At 42.4% G+C, this 13,733-nt stretch overlaps 1 protein-coding gene across 1 annotated transcript in view; it reads left to right on the forward strand.

Annotated features, from left to right (window-relative positions):
- Positions 1-8,087: 8,087 nt before the first annotated feature.
- Positions 8,088-13,733, forward strand: part of UBAP2 (ubiquitin associated protein 2) — a 62,803-nt gene continuing 57,157 nt past the window's right edge. The window contains exons 1-2 of the mRNA XM_040963214.1: positions 8,088-8,484; positions 10,905-11,044. Coding sequence (XP_040819148.1) covers positions 10,946-11,044 — 99 coding nt within the window. The 5' untranslated portion in view covers positions 8,088-8,484; positions 10,905-10,945. The remainder of the gene's footprint in view (positions 8,485-10,904; positions 11,045-13,733) is intronic.

The following is a 13,733-nucleotide window of genomic DNA, read 5'->3' on the forward strand; positions in this document are numbered from 1 at the left end:
GAGTGGACAGTGGTGAGCCAGCAGCTGCTATGGAGAGACTGCTTCACAGCCTGTGCTGTCACTTTCCTCAAAGTTGGCTTTAGTGATGTTAGCCAGTAATAGCAGGATGTTTTATTGTTATTTTAAGGACTTGACTATTTCATTTAAAAGAGAGAGACCATTCGTCATTCTGCTGGCTCATTTGTCAAGAACCACAACTGTTGAGTCTGTTCCTGGCAGAAATCGGGATCCTGGAATTTTGTCTAGGTCTCCCACATGGGCACAGGAGCCCACATACTTGGGCAGGACTCCTGCTTTCCCAGGCCCATTAGCAAGGAGCTGGAATGAAAGTTGGGCAGCCAGGACATTAGCTGGTACCATATGGAATGCCCCCATTGTAGGCAGCTCAACTTGCTGTTCCTTCACAGTCCCAGCCCAGTGGGATGTTTTAGCTATGCCTTCTATGAATACCACAGAGGTTTTTTTTTAAAGATTTATTTTAATTGAATGGCAGAATTACAGAGAGAAGGAGAGACCAAGATCTTGCATCTGCTGGTTCTTTCCCCAAATGGCCACATTTGTTAGAGCTGAGCCGATCTGAAGCCACTAGCCTCTTCTAGTCTCCCATGTGGGTGTGGAAGTCCAAGGAGTTGAACCATCTTATGCTGTTTTCCTAGGGTATAAGCAGAGAGCTGGATGGGAAGTAGAGCAGTTGGGACACAAACTGGCACTCATATTGGATGCCAGCACTGGCACCGGCACTGCTGGTGCCCTATCATGGACCCCACTTTTTTTTGTTTTTTAAAAAGGACTTGTTTAGGCTTGACGCAGTGGCATAGTGACTGAAGCCGTTGCCTTGAATGCACTGGGGTACCATGTGGGTGACAGTTCTAATCTCAGCAGCTCTCTACTGTTCTCTCCCAAAATGGATGAAACGGCCAGGGCTTGGGCCAGGCCAGGGACGCCATGTAGGTCTTAGAGATAGGGGACTAAACGTCTACGCACTTGTCTGCTGCCTTCTCAACCACAGTAACAAGGGGATAGATATGAGCTGGAGCAGTCAGGACTCAAACCTGTACTCCTATTTGAGATTCCTGTGTTGTAAGTTGTGGCTGAAGCTGTTGCAATACTCTGCTGATCCAAATAGATAATGTAAGTGATTATTTTCTCAATTATTTATCAGACATAATTCCCAGTCCGAATGTGTGATAAATATAATTACTGCTGTTAGTTAGGTAACTGTTACCACTGTTAAATAAACTGCAGGTTAATCATAGTATGAGTGGGTCTCTGGGGCTTTTGGAAGGAGTATTCTGAGTGCTATACAGATCTAAGTTTTAATAAACATTTTGACTAGTACTTTATTTGAAAGAGTTACAGAGTGGGCTGCAACAGTTAGAGCTGGGCTGATTTGAGACTAGGAGTTTCTTTTGGGTCTCCAGCCTTGGTACATGAATCTCCGCTGCCTTCTCGGGCTGTTAGCAGAGCTGGATTAGAAGTGGAGCGCAGGTACTCGAACTGGTGAACTGATGTTGGTATGGGATGCTGGTGCTGCAGGTGGGAGCTTAGCCTGGTATGCCATGGTGCTGGCCCCAATAAATACTGTTTTAATTTTAAAATGTTTAGATTTACATATTTAGGGGCTGATGCGGCGGCTCAGCAGGGTAATCCTTTTCCTGCAAGCAAAGGAGGGAGAGACAGTGGGGATGTGCCAGCCATCCAGGTCTGCCTTGAGTGGAAGGTCCAAGTCCTCGTGTCCCCTTTCACAATTTTCTCAGGCATGAGCTGGATCAGATATGAGCAGGAGCTGGACAGGAATTTGTATGCTCTACGTGAATGGTTGCCAGCATGAGGGTTTATCAGCGCAATAATGCAGCGCTAAAGATATTATTTATTTTTATGGAAAGGCAGATAATACAGATAGGAGTCACAGAGAGGAAGCTCTTCTGTCCGTTGATTCACTCCCCAAGTGGCTGCAACAGCCAGAGCTATGATGATGCAGAGCCAGGAGCCTTCTCTGGGTCTTCCATGCAGGTGCAGGATGGCTTTGGGCCATCCTCCACTGCTTTCCCAGGCCAAAAGCAGGGAGCTGGATGGGAAGCGGGGCAGCCAGGATTAGAACCAGCGTTCATATGGGATCCTGGCACATGCAAAGTGAGGATTTAAGCTGCTAGGCTCCAGAGCCCGTGCACTGTGCCTTTTTTTTCTAGGTGCTTGCATTCTGATGGGAAAGTGGTTACATTGTTTTTCATGCTGCTTATGTGATAGACTGGGACAGAGGACACAGTTTAAATCCGGCACTGAAGCCCAGGATGTTGCTGGTGGTGACAGGAAAGCAGCCAGGAATTGAGTGTGGTATTTGGTAAGGTTCTTCAGGCAAGTGATAGGTTACATCTCCCTTTCTTGGATTTTTTCCTACAGGATCAAGTATATACAAATTTCTGAAGTTACAACTTTTTTCAGCAGACATTCTGGATATCATACATTGTTCAGTTTTAATTAGAATTTGCTGTTTGATTACTGTGATAATTGTATCTGCTTTGTCTTGTGGAAGAATTCTTAGTTTTTTTTTTTAATTTTAGAAAGATTTATTTTTTGGAAGACAGAATTATAAAGAGGGACAGGCAGACAGAAAGCTCTTTTATCCACTAGATCACTCCTCAAATGACAAACAACCAGGACTGGACCTTGCTGGAACTAGAACTAGAACTTTGAGCTAGGTCTTGCACATGGGTGCAGGGGCCCACAAACTGAGATCTCTTCTGCTTTCCCAGGTGACATTAGCAGGGAGCTGGGCCGGGATGGAGCAGCAGGGAATTGAACCAGGGCTGTTGGGGATGCTGGTTTCGTAGGCAGCATTGTGCTATCATCCTCGTGCTCTTTTACCCCTTAAGTCAGTTACATTAACATTTTCTCTGGATTTTTTTTTTTTTTCTTAATTTGAGCAAGTTAGAAAGAGAAGCAAAGGGCCCAGCAGCCTGGCCTAGCGGCTAAAGTCCTCGCCTTGAATGTCCTGGGATCCCATATGGGCTCTGATTCAAATCCCGGTGGCTCCACTTCCCATCCAACTCCCTGCCTGTGGCCTGGGAAGGCAGTCGAGGACGGCCCAAAGCTTTGGGACCCTGCACCTGTATGGGATACCTGGAGGAGGTTCCTGGATCCTGGCTTCGGATCGGCATAGCATCGGCCTTTGCAGTCACTTGGGGAGTGAGTCATTGGACGGAAGATCTTCCTCTCTGTCTCTCCTTCTCTCTGTATATCTGACTTTCCAATGAATAAATAAATCTTTAAAAAAAAAAAGAGAGAGAAGCAAAGGGTCCATTTTCCATCTTTATTTTCTCTCCTGAGTGACCTCAAAGGCTAGCCCTGGGTCAGGCTAAAGTCAGGAGCCCAGAACTTGTTCCTGGTCTCCCGAGCAGGTGTAGGGCTACAGCGCTGGGGCCGTTTGCTGCTTTTCCACGTGTTTCGGCAGGGAGCTGGATCAGAGATGGAGCTGCCGGATCTCAAAAAGCTGGTGCCTATATTGATGTTGATAGTGCAGGATTATCTGTTCAGCAACAATAACAGCCCATGAAGTGTCTCATAAAATCTGTTACATTTTACTTGATTTAGCAGGGGTTTTTTTCCCCCAGAGATTTCTTTTTACTGGAAAGGCAGATTTACAGAGAGAAGGAGGGACAGTAAGATCTTCATCTGTGGGCCTGGCGCAGTAGCCTAGTGGTTAAAGTCTTGATTGTGCCAGGATCCCATATGGTCACTGGTTCTAATCCTGGCTGCCCAGCTTCTCATCTGGCTCCCTGCTTGTGGCCTGGGAAAGTAGTTGAGGATGGCCCAAGTCTTTGGGGTCCTGCACTCACGTGGGAGACCTGGAGGAAGCTCCTGCCTCCTGGCTTTGGATCGGCTCAGCACTGGCCATTGAGGTCACTTGGGGAGTGAATCATCGGACGAAAGATCTTCCTCTCTGTCTCTCCTCTTCTCTGTATATCTGACTTTGCAAAACAAAACAAAAACAAAAACAAACAAAACCTAAATCTTAAAAAAAAAAAAAAAGAAAAGAAATCCTATGCTGAGTTCTGTTGGACTGGATTCATTGTATGTGTCTGTATTGATAAATTTATTTAGTTTAACTGGAGACCTGTGCCTTCAGTTCTTTTAATTTTGACGTTTTCAAGCTGTTCTAATCAGCGTGGTGAACATCTCTAAGCTCTTTTCCAATGTAGATGTGTCTTGGGAGGAGGTCAGGAATGCCGCCGAGAAGTGGCTGTTGATAGCTCACAGAGAAAAGTGACATCCGGCTCTAAGTTTACAGAGAAGAACTGAAGCTGCTTGTCAGTAGAGTTGTGTAGTGTATTTTTTTAAACCTTTATTTTAAAACCTTTATTTTTATTTGAAAAACAGATTTACAGAGAAGGAGAGACAGAGAAAAATCTTCCATCCACATGTTCTCTCGCCAAGAGCTGATTCATCATGCTGGGCTCTGTTTAGCATATTTTTAACTGACCCTAAAATGTCCCTGGGTCGTATTGATGTTGAATTGAAAGTAATTGCTGTCCACATTGGGGGAATAGAAAAATGAATTGGAAATCTTCATTATGCTATTGAGAATCTAACTGGAAATTAAAGGCGAAAAAGCAGATCCAGTTGTGGAGAATGTCAAGGCTGGTTTGAGCACTGGCTAGAAACAAAGAAATAAGGAATATATTTAATTGAGTTAATTTTCATTTTTAGATTGATTTATTTGAAAGGTGAAGTGTAGTGAGAGAGAGGAGACCAACATCTGGTTTACTCTCCAAATGGCCACGATGAATGGAGCTGGACTCCATGGAAACCCAGAGTTGATAGTCTAGGTCTCAGATGTTAGTAAACGCAACTACTTGGGGCATCCTGCTTTTCCAGGCACATTAGCAGGAAACAGGATCAGAATTGAAGCAGCAGAACCAGGCTCAATGCCCTAGAGTTTAAAGTCCTTGCCTTGCATGCACCGGGATCCCATATGGGCGCCAATTCTAATCCTGGCAGCCCTACTCACATCCAGCTCCCTGCTTGTGGCCTGGGAAAGCAGTTGAGGATGGCACAAAGCCTTGGAACCCTGCACCCATGTGGGAGACCTGGAGGAAGCTCCTGGCTCTGGATTGTCACAGCACTACTGGCCATTGTAGTCATTTGGAGTGAATCAGTGGATGGAGGATCTTCCTCTATCTCTCCTCTTCTTTGTATTTCTGACTTTGTAACAAAAATAAATAAATCTTAGTAATATAAAATGAATAAAAAAAAAGAATTGGAGCAGTGGACATGAACTAATGCTTGGTGCTGAAAATGGCAACTTAATCCATTATGCCAACATTGCATGTGGTGGCTTAACTTGAAATGACACAATTTTAGACTCTTATATTTTATCCTTAAGTTTTTATTGTTCTTCAATTTATATGAAATGCAGAGAGAGAGAGAGAGAGAAAATCTTGAGTGAGCTTTCATCCACTGGTTTACTCCTCAAATGTGTACGACAGCTAGGGATAGGCTAGGCCAAAGCTGGAGCTCAGGACTGTCTCCCATGTAGGTGACAGGGACCCTGCATACTGATTAATCTGCTGCATGCTTGGGAGTGACCAGCAGAAAACTGGATTGAGTGGTGAAGTTTGGATGCAGGGTCCCAAGGCTTTAGTCCATCCTTGACTGCTTTCCCAGGCCACAAGCAGGGAGCTGGAAGGGAAGTAGAGCAGCTGGGACTTGAACTGGTGCTTATGTGGGATCTTGGAGCGTGTAAGGCAAAGACTTGAGCCACTAGGCTGCTACGCTGGACCCGACCCAAGCACTTGAACCATCTTAGATTGCTTTTCGAGCTAGTTAGCAGGGAGCTGGATCTGAAGTGGAGCTGCTGGGATTTGAACTGGTTCTGATTAGTGGATGCCTGATATGGGATGCTGGCAATGCAGTTGATGGCTTAGCCTGTATCACAGTGCTAGTTTTCCTTTTTTTTTTTAAAGTCATGAGCTGTGCAAGTGATGCCAATTACAGTTAACAGTACCTTACACAAAAGGAATGGTATATACTATCCATAGAATAGAGTAATAGTATTAAGTAGATTGCTTGTGGATGGCTAATGAGCTAATATTGATAGAAAGCACATAGTAAACTGCAGGCATTGCTCGTTATTGCTGGTTTTAAACTAGGAGATGATATACATACAGATGGATCTTTTTTTTAAAAAAGATTTATTTTATTTTTATCAGAAAGGCGGATATACAAAGAGGAGAGACAGAGAGGAATCGCCCCTATCCTCAGCATGGCGTTAGAAAGTGTTCTGTAACTTCCCAAAGTCATTAGATGTGTATGCTTTTTTTTTTCTTTTTCCATTAAGGATGTATCACATGGCTTCTAAGTTAAGTTTTACCCAAGGATATTTTATATAGGTTTGTTTTTGTACATATTATATATATATGTGTGTGTGTGTGTATAATTACATATACATATACATGCACGCACACACATTCTAAGTTAAGTTTTACCCAGATATTTATTGCCTTAATGTTAAGAAGTTAGGATTCCGTTGAAATATTTGGTATTTGCTTATCTAAAGTTTAATAAAACTGGATTTGGTTGTTCACCATCTTCATTTTGTTCTAAATTGAGATCACTTGAATATGCAGCTGTCCCACTGAAGTATCCTTTCTTGAAGAGTCCTTGAAAAATAGTTGAAACTTTTTCTAAAAATACCTCCTACTTGGAATGGTTGAGGCTCAGTCTTGTTGACTTACTCTGCTGCTTTACTCTTACTTGTATTACAAAATATTTAGACCGTTTTGTGCTTTGATTTTAAGGAGATTTATATACTACTTTCCTAAATGTTTTTTGTATTTTTTTTTTATATGCAGACCGAGATCTCAAACCCACTAGTCAGTCTCTAAATGCTCACAACAGCTGGGACTGATTGAGTGTGAAGGCAGAGCTATGAACCCAGTCCAGGTATCCAACATGGTGGCTGCTACCCAACCGTTTGAGCCACCTGGCCTGCTGCTCCCAGGATGTGCATTTAGAGACCTGGAATTGGGAGCACAGAAGGGATTCTAACCCAGCGACTGTGATAGGGGATGTGGATATAGCAGGTGTCTTGACTGTTACGCCACTGATTCTGCACCTTACTCCCCTTTAAAACATACTTGAAAGACGGACAAGAGGCAGATTCTCTGTTTGCTGGTTCATTCCTCAAATGTGCAAAATGCCACCCTGACTTGGCTATTAGCCTAGGGTCTAGGGCTCAGCAGCAGAATCCTAAACTCGCTTGAGTCATCACTGTATCACTACTGCTCCTTGAGTTCTCCCAGGAGCAGGAAGCTGGAAGCAGGAGCCAGAGCTGACCATTTATCCCAGGTACTGTTGGGGGGAGGGACAGGACATTCCAGACTGCATCTTACTGACAGGCTAAGCATCCACTCCTGCTTTTGTAGAAAGAGTGACGAATAGAACTCACATCTGCTGGCTCATTCTTCACATGCTGGTGGTGGTACGTGTGGTTATAGTGTTGGTGACAGCTGGTACTAATGTGGGGACCCTCTGGGGCCTCAATCCAAGTTACTGCTATGTTTGGAGCTCCCATCACCTCCTCCATAGATCTACTTAGCACAAAATTCTGCTTATCAAACCCATGCATTCCTTTTTTTTTTTTCCCCTTTAAAAACTATCTAAGATTTATTTATTTCAAAATGGTTACAGAACAAAAAAATAAAATAAAATAAAATAAAATAAAATAAAATAAAATAAAAATGGTTACAGAGAGATAGGAAGAGATAGAATCTATCAGTGGATTCATTCTCCAGATGTGCAAAACAGCCAGGGCTGGGCCAGGCTGAAGCTAGGGTCTTCTGGGTTTGCCTCAGGGTGGCAGGGTGCAAGTACGTTTTCTGCTGCTTTCCCAGAGCGTTAGCAGAAATCTGAATTGGAAGTAGAACAGAACACAAACAAGTGCCCGTCGGGGATGCTAGCATCCAGGGCAGTGGCTTAACTGGCTGTTCTGCATTGAACGCCCCCAATCCCAAACCCCCATGGTCTCCTGTGGTATGTAGGTTTCAGCTGTTAGACCAAATGTCTACTTCTAATTTTTTTTTAATAGACATTGAATCATAGTACTATGCAGGTTTTTTTTTAGACCCATGTTAAACAGTCTTAATTTTTTAAGTATACTTTGAATGAGGTGTGGTAAAATAGTTTTAAACTTGAGGTAACCTGGTATCTCCTGCAGTTTAAGAACCCGAGCTATGTGTGTTTGAGTTCCTACTAGATTATTTTTAGAATCTCTTGCTCTTGTCTGTTTCTATTCTGAGAACTCCCTTGGACTCTTCCAGGATAGTAGAACTCAAGAGGGTGATAGAAGGGATGAAGCACAAGTGTGAACCGAATTGCTATGGTGTGACGACTGGATGGTGCGAAGTGTGCCTCTTTACTGCAAATAGTACTGTTTCCAGAAAGGAGGACAAAGAATTTTTTTTCCAAATGACAATATAGTTGAAGGTGTCGGGTTTTTTTTTTTTAATGGTCTACTTTCCATACCTTTGTCATTTGTGTGTTTCAGTGTTGGTAATAATCACTAAGACTGGTGTTTATTTAGGTAACTAATATTCTTATCTAGAGTAAGCAATTCTCTGTCTTCAGAAGTTTTATATAAAAATAACACCAAAAAGTTTGTTGAATCATACATCCAGTTGACTTTTTTCTGAGCTGTGTTTTCCCAGAGGGTTTTCATTACCTTTTTCCCCCATGTTGTATAAAATCTATTTTCCCTGTGGAAGTTTTTGCTTCACATCTAAGCAAGATATTTTTCATGAATAGGAAGTCATCTGTCCTGACATTTCAATGTCAATATGTAGAACCGTGATTGACAGAGAACAAAGTCTGAATTTAAAAAAATTGTTACTTATTTGAAAGTCTACAGTTAGATATATATGCCTGGCATGATATATACTAGGGGGTGGAATTGACAAATCAGGATTTTTATGGGACTTTAAAAAGTTCCTGAAAAAGTGGAATTAAAAGAATTCCAATTTCCCCTGAACTATGTACTTGTTTGAGAGACAGAAAAGCAAACTGAGAGCTGCCATCTGCTGGCTCATTCCCCATATACCAACAGTGGCTGACACCGCCGTGCAGGGGCCAAAAACAAGGAGCAGGGACTTGGTCCCCAGCTCTGTGACTTGAGTGGCAAGAGCCTAGCTACTTGGACCACCAAAGGTGGGTCCTGGAATTGCTTTTGGATAAACTACTGTGGGACATGAGTTATTTTAATCCCCAGGCTAAAAGACTCACTTTCCCCAAAATACTTTCTTTCTTACTGTTATTTGAGAAGTTGAGTTAATAGAAAAATACAGAGGAAAGTTTCTAAGATTCATTTTGTTTTACTTGAGAGAATCTGAGGTGGTAGGGAAAGACAGAAATCTTCTCTCCTGATTTACTCCCCAAATGGTGGCAACAGCTGGAATTGGGCTCATCTGAAGCCAGGAACCAGGAGCTTCCTGAAGATCTTTCACATCGATGCAAGGCCAGCCTGCACTGCTTTCCCAGGCTAGTATTAGGAAACTGGATCAGAAGTGGAGCAGCCAGGACTTGAGTCAGTGACCATAGAGGGTGCTATCCTCGCTGGTAGAGGCTTAGCTTGCTACACCATGACGCTGGCCCCGTGTTGGTTGGATTTTTAAAATATATATTTAATATAACTGAAAGACAGTGAGACAGAGATGTCTATCTCTTCCTTAGTTCATTCCCCAAATGCCTGCAACATGTAAGTCTGGGTTTAATGAAAGTCAGGATCCCAGAACTCTGGGTCTCCCAGATGGGTGGCAGTGACTCAAGCATTTAGCCCATCATTTACTTCCCCCACGATGTGCATTATTAGAAACCTGGAAGTTGACGCAGAGTGAGATCTTGAACCCAGACACTCTGAAAGGCAGGCACCCTGAGTTGCTTTGAGTGTTGAGCTGCATGCCTGCCCTTCTCTTGGACTTTTGAGGAACCATTATTGTGTTTTCTAGAGCAGTTGCACCATTTTACATTCTCTCAGTGGTGCTCAGGATGGCAAGTTGCCACATTCTTTCCAGCAAAACTTTGTATGAAAAAAATTGTGAAAGCCATCCCAAGGTGTGTGAACTGGTATCAGTTTATGATTTGCTTTTTTTTTTTTTTAAGATTTATTTATTTTTATTGCAAAGTCAGATATACGGAGAGGAAGAGAGACAGAGAGGAAGACCACAATGGCCGGAGCTGAGCTGATCTGAAGCCATGAATTCGGAGCTTCATCCGGGTCTTCCACATGGGTGCAGAATCCCAAGTCTTTGGGTGGTCCTCAATTGCTTTCCCAGGCCACAAGCAGGCAGCTGGATGGGAACTGTAGCATTTGAAGTGTGAACCATCTGGGATGCTGGCACTTGAAGGTGGATGATTAGCTTATTGAGTCACAGCACTAGCTTTCTCAGAATTGTTTTTGATGCATTGGAAGATTTATTGTTTCTCATGGTTTTTGTTTTTAGGCTTATTTGATTATGGGTATTGCAGTTAGAATTAGGTTATGAAAGAATTAGTTATTAGCTGGACAGAATCTTGGCTATATACTTTGTTTTCTTAAAATTGAAGTGCCGGTTGCAAGTGGGAAGAGGCAGATAAAAGTTTATACAATAATTTAGTGATGAAATGATTTGTAGTTAAATTTGGTGGTACTTGATGCTTTTTATAATTATTGAGATCGTAAACCATAAACATTTGGATTGTATTAATAAAATTAGTTTGAAAGCAGCTTGTGAATTAAATCTTTAAATGGCTGTTTTCTCAAGAGTTTCTGTTTCAGATCTTTTATACCTTATGTGTTCACCTTTCCCCTGAATGAAATGCTTGCGTTTTCCTGTGATCTGGAAGTTTTGCTTACTGTGCCTGTTTTCTTGCAGGTTTTCTGTTTTGTACATACGTTATTTTGTATATACTGTATATGATGACTTCAGTGAGCAGTGACCGTTGCCGCAGTGCTCGGGAAAAACCCCAGATTTCAACAACACAGGCAACACAGCCGCAGAAACAAGTGGTGCAGGTGGGTGTTGGTGAAATTCTTCTGGACTTGTATAGATTTAAGGCATTTAAAGTTTTGTAGGAAACCTCAGGATTTTGGACCTCGTTTAAAATAGAGACTGCAAATAAAGGATGTAATATTGTCGATGCAAAGGACAATTGAATATACTGTGAAAACTGATCCTGGTGTTGGCTGTAGCTACTACCTAACATTTAGACCATCTCCGTCATTGTTAATTTTGCTGTGCTTCTAGAATCCATTATGAAAATCAAAGTATGTATTAAGTACCACTCTAATGTAGTGAACTATTTGTAAAGTCTAAGATGTTTCAAGATTTTTTCTTTTTTTTTTAAAGATTTATTTATTTTTATTACAAAGCCAGATATATAGAGAGGAGGAGAGACAGAGAGGAAGATCTACCGTCCGATGATTCACTCCCCAAGTGACCGCAATGGCCAATGCTATGCCGATCCAAAGCCAGGATCCAGGAATCTCTTACAGGCATCCCACATGGGTACAGGATCCCAAAGCTTTGGGCTGTCCTCGGCTGCTTTCCCAGGCCACAAGCAGGGAGCTGGATGGGAAGTGGAGCTGCTAGGATTAGAACCGGCGCCCATATGGGATCCCAGCATGTTCAAGGTGAGGACATTAGCTGCTAGGCCATGCCACTGGCCTTTTCTTGAAAGCATTGAGGAGAGTGTTTCTTTCAGCCTTGGGATGGATCTTAATTTTCAAGATCTGTTTGCGTAATGCTTTTAATGTTAGATGCACCCTACTCTGCAGTTTATTTAAGATATTATTTTTAATGAGGTGAGACAGTTCAAGAAGTGCTGAGCATAAAAGCTGGCACATAGTTATATAATGTTATTTGCTGAATTCATAAACAAGCTTCTTTTGGGAGACACTATGCAACAAAGTAAATAAACCTTGGCTGGTAATTTTAAGTTGGCTTGATTATCCTTTGATAATTGCAAATACTTTGTATAATCTTTTCATACTGACACACCCTGTTGATGTTTTAGTGAGACAATGTGTAGATTTTGCTTGATCATTCCATCAAAAAGAAATGAGTCAGGTCAAAGGGAAGAATGTGTTCACCTGCTGGTTCACTCCCCAAATAATGTCATAGGGTAGAACTGGGCAGACTGAAGCCAGGGGCTTGGAACTCCATCTGGGTCTCCTGTGAGTGTGGAAGGGGCTGTTATCTGAGCCTTTATCCATTGTCTCCCTGGGCATAGTAGCAGAGAGCCACAGCACAAATACTGGTCCCTATTTGATTCTTAAGTAAGATTGGCTTTGTGACTTGTTCATCATAACAGATACTTTTGCTTTCTAGTGTTTGTTCTTAAATACTGTTACCCAGCTTGGCATTTATTTAAAAAAACTTACTAGGGGCTAGCACCATGGTGTAGCTCACTAAGCCTACACTTGCAGTGCTGACATCAAATATGCAACTGATTTGAGTCCTGACTGTTCCATTTCTTTTTTCTTTTTTCTTTTTTTTGTTTTAAAGATTTATTTCTATTACAAAGTCAGATATACAGAGAAGAGGAGAGACAGGAAGATCTTCCGCCCAATGCAACGGCTGGTTCTGTGCCATTCTGGAACCAGGAACCAGGAACCTCCTCCCGGTCTCTCACATGGGTACAGGATCCCAAAGCATTGTGGTGTCCTTGACTGTTTTCCCAGGCCACAAGCAGGGAGCTGGCTGGGAAGTGGAGCTGCCTGGATTAGAACCAGCGCCCATATGGGATCCCTGTGCAGTCAAGGCGAGGACTTTAGCTGCTAGGCCACGGCTGCTGGCCATCTGTTCCGTTTCTGTTTTTGATCGTGGAGGCAGTGGAGGCTAGCACAAGTGTTTGGCTTGTACACCCACATGGGAGACCCAGAAATCCTGGCTTCAAACCAACCCAGCTCTGGCCCTTGCTGCCACTTGGGGAGTGAGCTAACAGGTGGAAGAGTGTGTCTGTTTCTTTGTTCCTCTTCTTCTCTCCTTGTAACTCTGCCTTAAAAAGAAACAAACCAAAACACACACACAAACCTGATTAAGAACTGTTCATATACAGTGCTGGGACATTATTTTTTTTATTGATCGGAATTTAAGAAAAAAAGTTTCTCGAATGCTCTTTTATTAAAGAAGTGATGCAATTTACAAGTACTTGTAGTTGGGATTATCTAATAATAACTTTTAAAAATTTAATTGCTTATTTTAATCATATCTGTAAAAACAAGCAAGATCTTTTGAAAAAAGGGCACATGAACTACTGGGAACTTAGGCTATCCCATCCTGCCTTTTCCCTTCCCACCTGCTAGCACAATTTGGGCTGATTTTCTAAGGAAGTCTTTGGGTGGCTGGAGTGCTGGATTTCCTCCCAGTGTGGTCTCACCTGTGGTTTTTCCCTGGGCACAGTTTTATCTACTTACTAGAAAAAGTTGCTTGTTGAACTGTGGGAAGTATTCCATATCCTCATGTTCTAATTTGTATTTTTTTGTTTTCTTAATTTAATTAATATTGTTTGCATACTTGAGGGATGCTCACCTATGTGGGCCTCTGTTTAGGGTAGGGAGGGTTGGGTGTGGCAGAAGCAGAGCAGAACTTTTTAAAAAAGATTTATTATTTATTTTTATTGGAAAGTGAGTTATACAGAGAGGAGGACAGATAGAGAGGAAGATCTTCCATCCGATGATTCACTCCCAAAGTGTCTGCAAT

This window comes from Ochotona curzoniae, unplaced genomic scaffold (genome assembly GCF_017591425.1).
Source record: "Ochotona curzoniae isolate NIBS_2020 unplaced genomic scaffold, NIBS_Ocur_1.0 scaffold_3208, whole genome shotgun sequence".
NCBI lineage: Eukaryota > Metazoa > Chordata > Mammalia > Lagomorpha > Ochotonidae > Ochotona > Ochotona curzoniae.